Raw genomic sequence first — 12,768 nt, 5'->3', positions numbered from 1 at the left:
ACTGTGTTCTGGTTACACAAGGTTTTCCGCCTCCCTCTTCAGCCTCTTTGCTGGCTCAGGGGCTCCAGGAATGTTACTGTTCCTTGGAAAGGGGAACCTCTTCCATGGCTCCAGGGCTATTCCCTGCCTGGAATAGACCTCCAACATGCAAAATTCCCCTGCAAGACACCCTTCAATCTGCAATGGTGCCACTGCATTGGCACAGAGGAATATGCCCTGAACTGGGATGTTTGGATCCTATGGTCTATTGTTGCTGCTAAGAGAATTCTATTTAAGAGAAAACTGTTTACAAAAGGCATTGAAAGATGATAAATGTTGGAGTGTTTGCTTCTTCTTTTTTCTTGAATTGTCCTAAAATTTTCCTGAAAACTGGAGAACTGAAAATTTACAACCCTTACCGCCCAATCCTATCACCCACCATTGTACTCAATGCAGCATGTGCTGCATTTAATGGTGGGGAAGGGCTAGAACAGGAGCCTGAAGGCCAACCAGAGGTGATTAATAAAAGTTTTTGTCAGGGCCCCTTCCAGATGCCCTTACCCCCGACTTACCCAGGAGCAAGCACCCCATGCCCAGGGTGGGGAGGCTTCACTGCCCTCGAAGGGGGCAAAGCAGGGTGGCTCACCTCAGCCAGCCAGAGGGGGCTGGCAGGGCAAACAAGGAACACAGAAGGAAACAAGCCAGGAACAGGAAAGGCCTTTTCTGCCCCACCTGGAGGAAGGGGCAGGGCCAAAGGGGGCAGGCTTGCTCCATAAAACAGGGAGGCCAGGGATGAGAGGCAGTCAGAGTGAAGCAGGGAGCTGTGAGGTCAACAGCTCCTGCTCTTAGGCCAGATTTGGCAGCTCTGCTAGGGAAGAGGACAAGGGTGCTGGAGCCCCCTCTTCCTCCAGCCAATCTGAGGCCTCCCTGGGGAGGAACAAGCCTGTTCCAGGCACCTCCAGGGGAAGGCCCCTACAGTTTTATTTACCTCTGGGAAGGGCTTCCAGTTGCCTCTAGGACTCTTTGGTCTACTCCATAACTCCCCAGTGACAACACAGTTTGCCAACACGACTTCTACTGTATGCTGCAGGGGCATTTTGGCTTGTTGGGGCCTCCTTGGTGTAAGGGAATACTTGTTCCCTTGCCCCAGGGGATGCCCCAACAGCTGCCATGGGTCAACTTGAACCTGCATTAGCTCCATAGTCGGGGAAGTGGGTTTGGTTTTGTGGGTGCCAAACCCACCCCCTTTCTGGACCCAATCTGTCCTCTTCCTCACCCTGTCACCTTCCTGTTCTGCCCACCCCACCCCATTCCACCCTCCCTTCAATCCTCCTAACCCTTACACAAACTTACCAGTGGCAGCGGGTGTCAAGTCCTTGTTTTTACACAAACCCAGCCACTCATGACTTGAGGCTTTGGCACTGGCATGGTTGCAGCAGCCATAAAACTATGCTGTTGGAACACTAATTCCAGTGGCGTAAACTGCCCTTAGGATTGTGCTGTCAGTGTGTTTGAATGCGGCTGGACAGGTTCAAGTGGGAGGTGGCAAGATGACAGTAGTGTTAGGATGTTCCTGAATCACTGCACTGCGCTCCCCTCCCCATGCTTTCAGCAAAAGCAGCCAGGTGGACAAGAAGGAGTTAGTGGTGGCAGGAGGGTATGCACCTGCTAACACACCTGCAAGCAAGAAAGGGGGGACAAAATTTGGGTGGAGTTTCAGCTGGCACTTAAACTAGAGGCGGGTGTCAATGCCAATGCTGACAAGACAGATTTGCAAGGTTTCAGGCAGCAAGTCTGCTTGCTTCACTCCAATCGCATTCACAGCTGTGATTTACTATGTAGTACTGCAGCATTGTCCCATACAAATGTGATCCCTGACTGGGTAAGATCGCCTGTGTGAATCATGTAGTTAGGCCAAAGAAGAGAGTGACTGAGCAGTGAAAGCCAGAGGAAACAATGGGGCTGAACACAATTTTTAAATGTTGAATATTTCCACAGAGCGCATTAAAAAAGAAATGCCATATTTTTATCATTGTTACTTTCAGTCTGAAATTTGGCAATTCTATCACAGCTCTAATTCTACTGCCCTCCAACCCATTAAGACAATTCCTGCCCCATGTCTGGCAAACCAGCATTCTAAACCACAATGTCCTCTTCCTATTCAAGAGCTGCAGCTTAGAAATGGCAAGATTCAGCATTACCAGTAAGTATTATTGTCAGTTAGTGTATTATTGTCAGTAAGTGTAAAGTCATGCCCATTGGGGCAAAAAATCAAAACTTCACATATAGGCTGATGGGTTCTGAGCTGTCTGTGACAGATCAGGAGAGACATCTTGGGGTGGTGGTGGACAGGTTGATGAAAGTGTCAACTCAATGTGCGGTGGCAGTGAAGAAGGCCAATGCTATGCTTGGGATCATTAGAAAAGGTATTGAGAACAAAACGGCTCATATTATAATGCCGTTGTACAAATCTATGGTAAAGCCACACCTGGAGTATTGTGTTCAGTTCTGGCCACCGCATCTCAAAAAGACATAGTGGAAATGGAAAAGGTGCAAAAGAGAGCAACTAAGATGATTACAGGGCTGGGGCACCTTCCTTATGAGGAAAGGCTACGGCGTTTGGGCCTCTTCAGCCTAGAAAAGAGACATCTGATGGGGGACATGATTGAGACATTCAAAATGATGCAGGGGATGGACAGAGTGGATAGAGAGATGCTCTTTACACTCTCATATAACATCAGAACCAGGGGACATCCGCTAAAATTGAGTGTTGGGAGAGTGAGAACAGACAAAAGAAAATATTTCTTTACTCGGCATGTGGTTGGTCTGTGGAACTCCTTGCCACAGGATGTGGTGATGGCGACTGGCCTGGACGCCTTTAAAAGACAAGTTTCTGGAGGAAAAATCCATTACAGGTTACAAGCCATGATGTGCATGTACAACCTCCTGATTTTAGAAATGGGCTATGTCAGAATGTCAGATGCAAGGGAGGGCACCAGGATGCAGTTCTCTTGTTATCTGGTGTGCTCCCTGGGGCATGTGGTGGGCTGCTGTGAGATACAGGAAGCTGGACTAGATGGGCCTATGGCCTGATCCAGTGGGGCTGTTTTTACGTTCTTACCTACATCAAGGTCACTGGATTCAGCTATAAATTCCAGGAGAAGAACCTGTGCTGAGTGTAAATCAGACAGGTCTTAACCATTCCACCCTCTGTAGATTCAAAATTAAAGACAGTGTCTGTACTCCAGAGAAATTGATAACTTCTTGCACCCAGTGGGATGTAATTATTATTATTAATAATAAAAATATAGCACCATCAATGTGCATGGTACTTTACATTAGAAGAGAAGTCCTTGCTCTGAGGAGCTCACAAATTCAATAAGCACAAGGGACTTGGTTGAGGAAGGGGACCGAGGAAACGTCCTGATTTGGACATCTTTTTCTCAAACAGCAATTTCATTCCAAACCACTTTGTGATTTATATCTGAAATGTGGGACACTTTCAAAAGTGGATTGTATCACAAACATCCTCTGCTCCAAGAGTGAAACCTGAAAGTTCCGCAAGGCAGGCAGAAGCATATTTAATATAGCTAATATAGAGAACGGAGTCTTGGCTTCACAATATTGAAGCAGAAAACCCACAATCATTTGGATTCTGTGAATGTAGTTTTATGCCCTACCCATGGCTTTCCGGAGTGCCCCTTGCACATCCTTGTTTCTCAAGCTATAGATGATTGGATTAAGCATTGGTGTGAGAATCCCGTATAGCACAGACAAAATCCGATCCTGCTCCTGGGAGTATGTGGAGTTGGGACGGATGTATGTGAAGATGATGGTGCCAAAGTAGATGTTGACCACAGTCAGGTGAGAAGCACAGGTAGAAAAGGCCTTGAGACGCCCTTCCTTGGTGCGGATCCTGACAATGGCCGAAACTATATAGACGTACGACACCCGAGTAACCAGAAATGAACACATGATCACACCTCCACCCACCACAAAGGTCGCAATTTGATTGGCCTGAGTGTCAGAACAGGAGAGCTGAAACAGGGGTGGGATGTCACAAAAGAAGTGTCGGATGACATTGTCCCAGCAGAATGACAAAAGGGACATCATGCCAGAGTGCACACCAGAGTTAACCAAGCCCAGAATCCAGGCAGATGCTGCCAGCCACACACACGTTTTGGGGTTCATGAATACACCATAGTGCAGTGGGTGGCAAATGGCAGCATACCGGTCATATGCCATCACACCCAGCAGGAGGCATTCAACGCCACCAAAGGAGATGAAGAAATACATTTTGGAGAAGGAACCAGCAAGGGAGATTCGCTTGTCCTGAGAGAGATAACTTATCAGCATCTTGGGAACAGTGGAAGATGTGAACCCAATGTCCACGACAGAGAGATTACCCAGAAAGAAATACATGGGGTTGTGCAGTCTGCTGTCCAAAGCGGTGATGAGAAGAATGAGAGTGTTTCCACCTAGGGCCATCAAGTAGCAAAGGAGAAAGAGACCAAAGAGAATGAGTTGGACGTCTGGGTCACTGGAGAGCCCCAGGAGTATAAATTCAGTAACAGGGCTTCTGGCTAACAGCTCTTTTGTTGGAGTGCTCCTAAAACAACATCTGTGTGCCAGTTTTTGGTCCACTTTCTCAGCATACCTAATTTTCTTTTATTGACAAGGTTCCCTCTTGTGGCTCTGCTATTTTTTACTTGATTTTATAATCGACAAGCTTTGGATTGCTTTGGATTGGATTCTGACTGCTGGGGAATTCAACAGATAAAGAATCATGGGGAGGAAAAAGAAACGCCAAAGAGTTTCCCCGGGTCGGGGCTCTCCAACGAAAGCTGCCAAGCATCTCTGCTTAGAGGATTTATCAGGCTGGACTGAGACAGCAATTGAGACTTGCATCCCTGCTTCTACAAACAAATTCTCTGTATTGGAATCATCACCTTCTGCTGTTGGAAAGGAAAATGGGGAGTGCTGCGAGAATGCCTCTGAACCTGTTTATGAAAGATCTCTGCAAGCTGGGAGACACAACACAGCTTCTACACCCTCCTCTCCAACAAAGGAAAATACTATTCTTACCGACTGCCTCCTGGAAGATAACACTGACGCGGACAAACTTCAGAACTCAAAGGAGGGTAAGGAGGGTATGTTTCCACCTAACAGTCCCTTGTTGCCTCTTATGGCGGAGCAGTGTGTGATATCAGGGAGGACCGCCTTGATTTTCTTTCAAGAAATAAAATGTACAGCCTCCCGTGTTAGCACCCTCCAGGAGTCAGTTAACTCCCTCCGAGAATTGTTTTGTAAACATTTTGTTGACCCCCAGCCACCGCAACAGCAGACACATGGGAGGCATAAAAGCTTCACTCCTAAACCCGAGAGGCATAAAAGGCAAAAAAGCTTAACTCCCAAGCCTAAGAGTGGGGGAAGAGAAAGGAGAACATGGAGAAGATAGAGAATCCATCTGTATCTCAGCATCTTCTAGTGAAACAGGTGACCCTTGAACTCAAAAAGAATGTGTATAATGTTGGTAAATGGCTAAATAAATTTAAAATTGTGGATTCGCTGGCTAGATTACTTAGATCGGAACCCAGATGTATTGATTTAAAATATTACCAGCGATTGGCTGCCCCTCCAGATAGAACAAAATTGAGGCTGGAATTTGCAAGCCCGACCATCCCCCTGATGCTTTTCAGAATGCAGGGTTTTCTGAACTCCTATGAAATAAGAGCAATGAGAGTTTTTACAGATATAAGCCGGCCACCAATGCTGCCTTCTAAACACTTATCTGCAGCTCCTCCAGCTGTTATCATTCCAAGGTCAAGGTTTGAGAGGCTTGGCGTGGAGCCTACGACTGCTGCTGCTAATGACCCGCTGGAGAGCTATGTAGTTAACTCTCAAAATACTTTGAAAAATCTGCCCTGGACTTGTGCTGCTAATGATTCACAGAGGAGCAGTGCTAAAAATCCACAAGATATTTTGGAAAACCCTCTGAATACAGCCATAAATGAATTGGAAGAGATGACAGCCTCCCTCGAGGAATCCTTGGCAAGGCTAACGCCCAGAACGCCTAGGGTACTTCCCACAGTGGCAGTAGAGGCTATGGTCCATTCAAGTCAGGTTTGCCATGTGGAGGACATGGATACAGCTCCCCCCTCTGAGAGAGAATTGGCAGAGCTGGATGACTCTCAGGACTTGGTACTTCTACTGGCCTCTACACAAGAAGGTGGAGGAGAAACAGTTGAACAAACATCCCCTCCTGCTGAACTCTTTGGGGAGCCAATAAACACTGCTGGTAAGGCACCCAACATAGAACAACCAACAGCTTATTTACAATCATCTGGCGTTAGCGCTGCTCTCCAGAAATCCAGCGTGGTCAATGGAAGTAATATGAGACTGGAAACTATACGCACCCAAGACAATACTGGTGAAGAAGACCTAGATTTTAGAGAACTTTTGTTCCAACTGGAGGCTGAGGAGGGATCTCTTTCCTCAGAGGTTTTGGAGGCCTTTAAAAATTTGTCTGCTGGAGAGCAAGCCAAAGTTATTGATAATTTGGATAAGATTAGAGTCCAACTTAAAGACTCTATGGATGGACAGATGACCATGACCTCAACTGCTATTGGAACAAGGACTGCTCAGTCGAACTCTAACGTTCCCCACCGACCATCTGCTGTTCAACCGTCTAAAACACAGAAGCTTATTTCTTTGGGACGTGGAGAGGAAGACATTCAAGCTCTCCCATCAGATTGACTTACATCTGCAACACCTGATCTCACATCAAGGACATATTTAAAACTTCTTTCTTGGAATATTGTGGGATGGCATAGCAAGGTTAATGATGAGACTTTCCAGAGATATTTATGTGATTTTCACGTAATCCTTTTGCAGGAAACCTGGTCTCAAATTCCTTTACACCTTCAAGGTTTTAATACCTACAACATTCCAGCTTATAGAATAAGCTCCAAGGGGCGTTTGCAAGTGGGGATGACAATTTTTGTCTCTTCCCAGCTAAATTCAGAACTGGTGGTCACCAAGACAACTAGCAAATTATGTCATGCAGTCAAGCTTATTCTTAACAATCTTCAGTTAATAATTGTAAATGTTTATCTTCCTCCTGGCTTGAACAACCAATTATTATCCCAGAATTGGAGCACCTTCTGTAAAATTGTCACAGAGTTAGACATGGAATTTCCTTCATGCCATTGTCTTATCGGTGACGATTTCAACGCCAGGGTTGGAAATTCAGAGCCGTTGCTCAGTACTGCCGCAAACTTAGATCCTGATTCATCTCCCCTTGATTTATTTTCTTTAGAAAGATTTTCCAAAGATAATAAAACAAATGCAGCTGGCCTCTATTTGGCCAGATTCTGTGTCAATTTTAATACAATATGGTTAAATGGCCTTGTAGATTTCCCCAATTCAGGTGAATTCACTTATGCTTCAGCCATTGGTTCCAGTGTTATAGATTATTTCTTGGTTCCACTTCACCTCAAGGTCAATGTTATTGATTTTTTTGGTTGATGATCTAGGAATGAGTGACCATTTTCCTTTAATACTCAAGCTAGATTTAGGTTCTTTCCAGTACTCCACCCCTGATGTAGAGCTTGAAAATGAATATGAAATTAGGCCTAAAATCATGTGGAATACTACAATTAATCAGAAAATGAGCAAACTGCTCTACACGGAGCCGTACAAGAGCTATAGAATCCAACTTTTAGATGAGTCAGATCCGATAGAACTAATTAAGATATATGAGTTATTAATCTCTAGGGTTTCATCCACTTTAGTCTCCTACACTAGTATACCCTCTGCTAAAGGTGGTATAGGGGAGGGATCCCAAACAATATCCCCTTGGTTTGATAGGGATTGTATGGATCTCAAAAATCAGATTAGATCCGTTTACCAGCAATACCGCTATTCAGGGGCTATTCAAATTCCCGATACATATTTTATTCTAAAGAAGCAGCTGAAACAACTGATCCAAGAAAAGCGACATAATTATGCTTCCCGCTTGTGGTATAAACTACTAGCCGCCATAGAACATAAAAATTCTAAGCAATTTTGGGGTATAATCACCAATTCTGCTCAGAAAACTGCACCTCGCTCTCAGATGGTCATCTCCCCACAAGAGTGGTGCCGCTTTTTCTCCACCTTATATTGCCAAGAGGGTGAAAGTGGCTTAGCATCTTTTACTTTAAATCCTTCAGCAACCACCCCATGGCCTCCTGTATCCACTGAAGAAATTATAGAGCTAGTCTCTCAAAGTAAACAAGGGAAAGCTCCTGGGCCAGATTTGGTATTGTCAGAGATCCTGAAAGTGGACCCCGAATGGTGGGCCCCTATTCTATCCTCATTATTCACAGTGGTGGACCAAACAGGTATAATACCAGCTGAATGGACAAATGCTACTATAGTGCCTATTTACAAAAAAGGCGACCATCGTGATCCCTCCAATTTTAGACCTATAAGCCTTTTATCAGTGGGGGGAAAACTTTATGCAAAACATCTTTTAAACAAGCTGCTATCCTGGATGGAAGATCTGGGCCTTCCAGGGTGGGATCAGATAGGATTTCGAAAAGGATCTTCACCAATTGATCACTGTGCTGTTTTAGCTCATCTGATTGACAAGTACACAAGGCTAAAAAATCAAAAATTATATGTTGCTTTTCTGGATCTTAAAGGAGCCTTTGACTCCGTTAATAGATCGCTGCTATGGGACAAACTAGTTAAACTCAATATAGACCCTAGACTTCTAACTCTTATTCAGAAGCTTTATACAGGCACCACCTGCCAAATTAAAATTACATCTTCGGGGAAATTGACCCCCAAAATTCAGGTCGAAAGGGGAGTGAAACAGGGGTGCATTTTAGCACCCACTCTTTTTAATCTTTTTCTGCACGATTTTACCCCCTTTTTGCTTCAGATAGATGGACATTTTTCCAAACTAGGTTCAATGCATATTCCAGCATTGCTTTATGCAGATGATGCAGTGCTAGTATCCTGTACACCTATTGGACTTAAGCGACTTTTAAATAGAACTTCTGACTATCTGAAATGTAACAAACTTGAACTGAACTCTCAGAAAACCAAAGTTATGGTCTTTTCAAAATCATGGAGCCCAGGTACTTGGTCTATCGGAGGGGAGAAACTGGAACAGGTCAAAAGCTTTAAATACCTTGGAATTCACTTCCATTACAATCTTTGCTGGGGTACTCATCAAAAATTGGTTACCAACTTGGCCCGTGTCACTTTGCAGAGCACCAATCGATTCTTTTTTAGTCAGGGCAATCGTTATATACCAGCTGCTCTCAAGGTATTTAACGCCAAGGTATCGGCACAGCTCCTGTACGGGTGCCCTATCTGGATTAGCTCTATAAATCACACCCTTGAGAGTATCCAAGCAAAATTTTTGAGGGCTATCCTGGGTTTACCTAAATCTGTACCAATCAATCAATCAACAGTATTTATATACCGCTTTTCAACTAAAAGTTCACAAAGCGGTTTACAGAGAAAAATCAAATAACGTAAATGGCTCCCTGTCCCAAAAGGGCTCACAATCTAAAAAGATGCAAAAATGAATACCAGCAGACTGCCACTAGAACAGACAGTGCTGGGATGAGGTGGGCCAGTTACTCTCCCCCTGCTAAAAAAAGGAGCACCCACTTGAAAAAGTGCCTCTTACCTACTTAGCAGGGGTGCAATACTCTGCATTATGTTTGGAGACCGGACAATCGCTCTTAGTATCAAGAGCATGGCTTTTAACCATACGCTATTGGCTCCTATTACATTATAACGTGAAACCAGGCAGTCTCCTATCCAGAATGCTATCTGAGTCTGGTTCTTCTAAATGGTATAGCCAAATTAAATCAAAAATCGAATCAATTGGTTTTTCATTGGATTTTTTAAGTTTCTATCCATTCCCTGAAGTTTATCAAAGGGTAAAGCAAAGAATGCTAGACATTGAGGCACAAAACCTCTTTGAACTTGCTTCTAGGATTTGCTCCCCTCTTAATTTCTCTATCCCGCTAAAGTATGGGCAAATGGCTCCTTATCTGAGTATTCTGATCAACCCCTCTGAACGTCGTGCAATCTCTTTGGCAAGATTCAATGTGTTTCCATCCAAGGTCACAGAAGGTAGATATAGGCAAATACCATATAAAGAACGCCTCTGCCCTTGTAATTTGGGAAACGTTGAATCAATCATACACATTCTTTTTTATTGTCCTCGGCACACTAGATCCCGCCACACTTACATGACTCCACTTCTCGGCAAAATGAATGGGCTTTCGGATGAGGCAAAACTGAAGTGTCTCCTAAATGACTGCTCACCAGATGTGCTAGAGGGAATTTCTAAATTTTTACTTTTGGTGACTTCCAAGCCTTCTTAATGTAATTTGTCAAAATGTTGATATTTTATGTTGAACTGTAAATGTTTTATTAGTAATTTAGTATCTTAACTCCGTTTTTGATAAACGGGACTAGGACTAATTATGTTTGCTTTTATGATTTCTCTATCTATGCCTAATAAAGGTTTATTCATTCATTCATTCATTCAGTAACATCTGTGCCATTCTGCACCATCCGATGTAGGGGCTCCATCTGTGAGGGAATATTAAATGAAATATTTGTCAAAAGGTGGCACATGGAATAGAGGGTTTAGCCACACAAATACAAGCATGACAACAGTCAAAGCACAACAGCAGTTCTTTTTTTTTTTCAATCCCTAGAAAGCATTTGCGCTGCCTTCCATTCTTTGCTTTCTCTCTCTCTTTCCAGCTTCTTCCTCCTAATGAACTCTCAGAAACTCACAGAATTTATATACCTTTAACTTTTCAAGAAGAAACATTCGCTTTCATAAACTCCAGTTCCCAGGACTATGGGAATATCTGATCCAACCCCATTATAATGGAATTTGGTGGGGGGTTAGCCTACCTCCGCACCTGAACTCCATTCCCTGCTGACACTAAAAATGCTTTTCTCCAACCACCGCACATTAAGTATTTTTAAGCACATCATCTTCCCTTCTGATTGTAACAGTGTTGTATCAGGGCAGGGGTAACTCCAGTGTTACAACCAGAGACAAAATTTGGATGCACAGATCAAGCTAAATATAACACAGAACATTTTTTTCCCCCAAGATACACTTTTTGGAAGAGAGTTGTGATTGGATCTCCTAATATTTGTTTTTAACTTTAAAGTTAACAGATTCTAGATTTGTTTGAATAACAGATTCATATGAAACAGTGTTTATTCTTTATACTTATTTTATCTCTCCCCCCTTGGGGCAAATAGCCCTTACTCTGCCATGTCCCAGAAAACCCTCTTACCATTGCATCATCAATATATCAAGGTAAGGAAAATTCCAGTTCTAGGACCACATACTGTATTAAAGGGAGGCAGGGAGGCTGTGGGGGGCATGCACTGGATCCTATCCCCCTTTTCTTCAGCCTCCCCACCTCCTTCTCCCTAAACTTCCACTAGTGAAATTGCTAGTCTGAGGAAACCCACTGAGGTGCAGGAGGCTTACAAAAGTGTCAGGGGATTTAAACTCCTTTTGCCTATGAAGCCTCCTGATTTGTCCTCCCCTACTGGAAACAGTGTGCCCATTTTTGGCGTGGCTGCACCAGTGGGGGGGGGATAAGAATAGAATTGGACTCTAAATGGTGCCGTTTAAATGAAATGAATTATTACACTCCCCAGAACTTGACAGAGATACATACTGTAACAAGTACACAATGCTTACGCATTCCAGATGACTTTGGGCCCCATCCCATTCAATTTTTCAGTGCCGGTGCAGCTGTGCCAATGGGGCATGCACTGCATCCTGTGATGGGGAGGCAGTCACAGAGGCCTCCTCAAGGTCTGGGAACATTTGTTCCTTTACCTCGGAGCTGCATTGTGGCAGCACTGGTGCTAGAAAGTTAGATTGGATTGGGCCCACAGAGATTTGTTTTCTACCTCTGTTAGCCCAAGTCTACTCAGGAGTAAGTCTCATTCTAGTTGATGGGGCTTACTCCCAGGAATGTGTGGATTGAACTGCAGCCTGAAATAAGGGTTTGGGGACTTGTAATGGCTACTGATGGATATATTTTTAATGAATGTATCTGAACTTTAGCTAGAGGCTGTCTCCACTGAATTTGGTAAGTTCATTATAAGAACCTGAGAGCATGCTACTAATTCTTCTCCTCCTAGCCTCTTCCCCACAAATAATTAACTGCATGTGGCATATCTGTCAGAGGAAAATAATGCATCACTTTCCTCAAGCACAGCATTGTCCAAGAGGGGAACTCCCAGTTCTCCCTTTTCCTCCAACATGTAAACCTGGCCCATGCTTCTCCTTTGAAGAAATCACAACTGGGATGATGCCATTTGTAGTGGAGAATTTTGGGGTGAGAAAAGGGTTCTTATCTCTTCCTTACCCATTGGTTTCCCTCTGAAACTTCCCCTACCAGTCACCTTTCTTCAGCCCAAGTGCTAAGCTCTTGTTTCCTCATTGGATTGCCACTTATGTAGTGGGGGGATGGACGGATTGGACAGGACGGGACGACGACCTTGTGACCTGCTCCACCACATTCTTATACTGCCCAACGTTCTCCAGTTTAGTGTGATGGGAAAGGAGCTTGCATGCAGCTGCAATCATATTTTAAAACTCATTTCTGTTAATATAAGATTAAACTGTGGAGTGTGATTTGAACTGGTGACTGTGAGGTGTGATGGCTCACACATGCAAGCTTCGCTGCAGCCATCAAGCGGGCAACATACATGTGTGAACTAGTTGTTGGA

The 12,768-nt window shown here is 44.1% G+C and overlaps 1 protein-coding gene across 1 annotated transcript; it reads right to left on the bottom strand.

Moving 5' to 3' along the window:
- Positions 1-3,648: 3,648 nt before the first annotated feature.
- On the bottom strand, positions 3,649-7,494 carry LOC136653100 (olfactory receptor 5AR1-like; the record flags this gene model as incomplete). Its single annotated transcript, XM_066630023.1, has 2 exons — positions 3,649-4,588; positions 7,469-7,494. Coding segments are annotated over 2 exons (966 nt in total), but the record flags the coding sequence as incomplete, so codon positions are not given.
- Between the last annotated feature and the right edge of the window lie 5,274 nt (positions 7,495-12,768).

The sequence above is a fragment of the Tiliqua scincoides genome, chromosome 5 (assembly GCF_035046505.1).
Source record: "Tiliqua scincoides isolate rTilSci1 chromosome 5, rTilSci1.hap2, whole genome shotgun sequence".
In the NCBI taxonomy this organism is placed as follows: Eukaryota; Metazoa; Chordata; class Lepidosauria; order Squamata; family Scincidae; genus Tiliqua; species Tiliqua scincoides.
The sequence above is the reverse complement of the archived record's forward strand: the minus strand, read 5'-3'. Positions and strand labels throughout refer to the sequence as shown.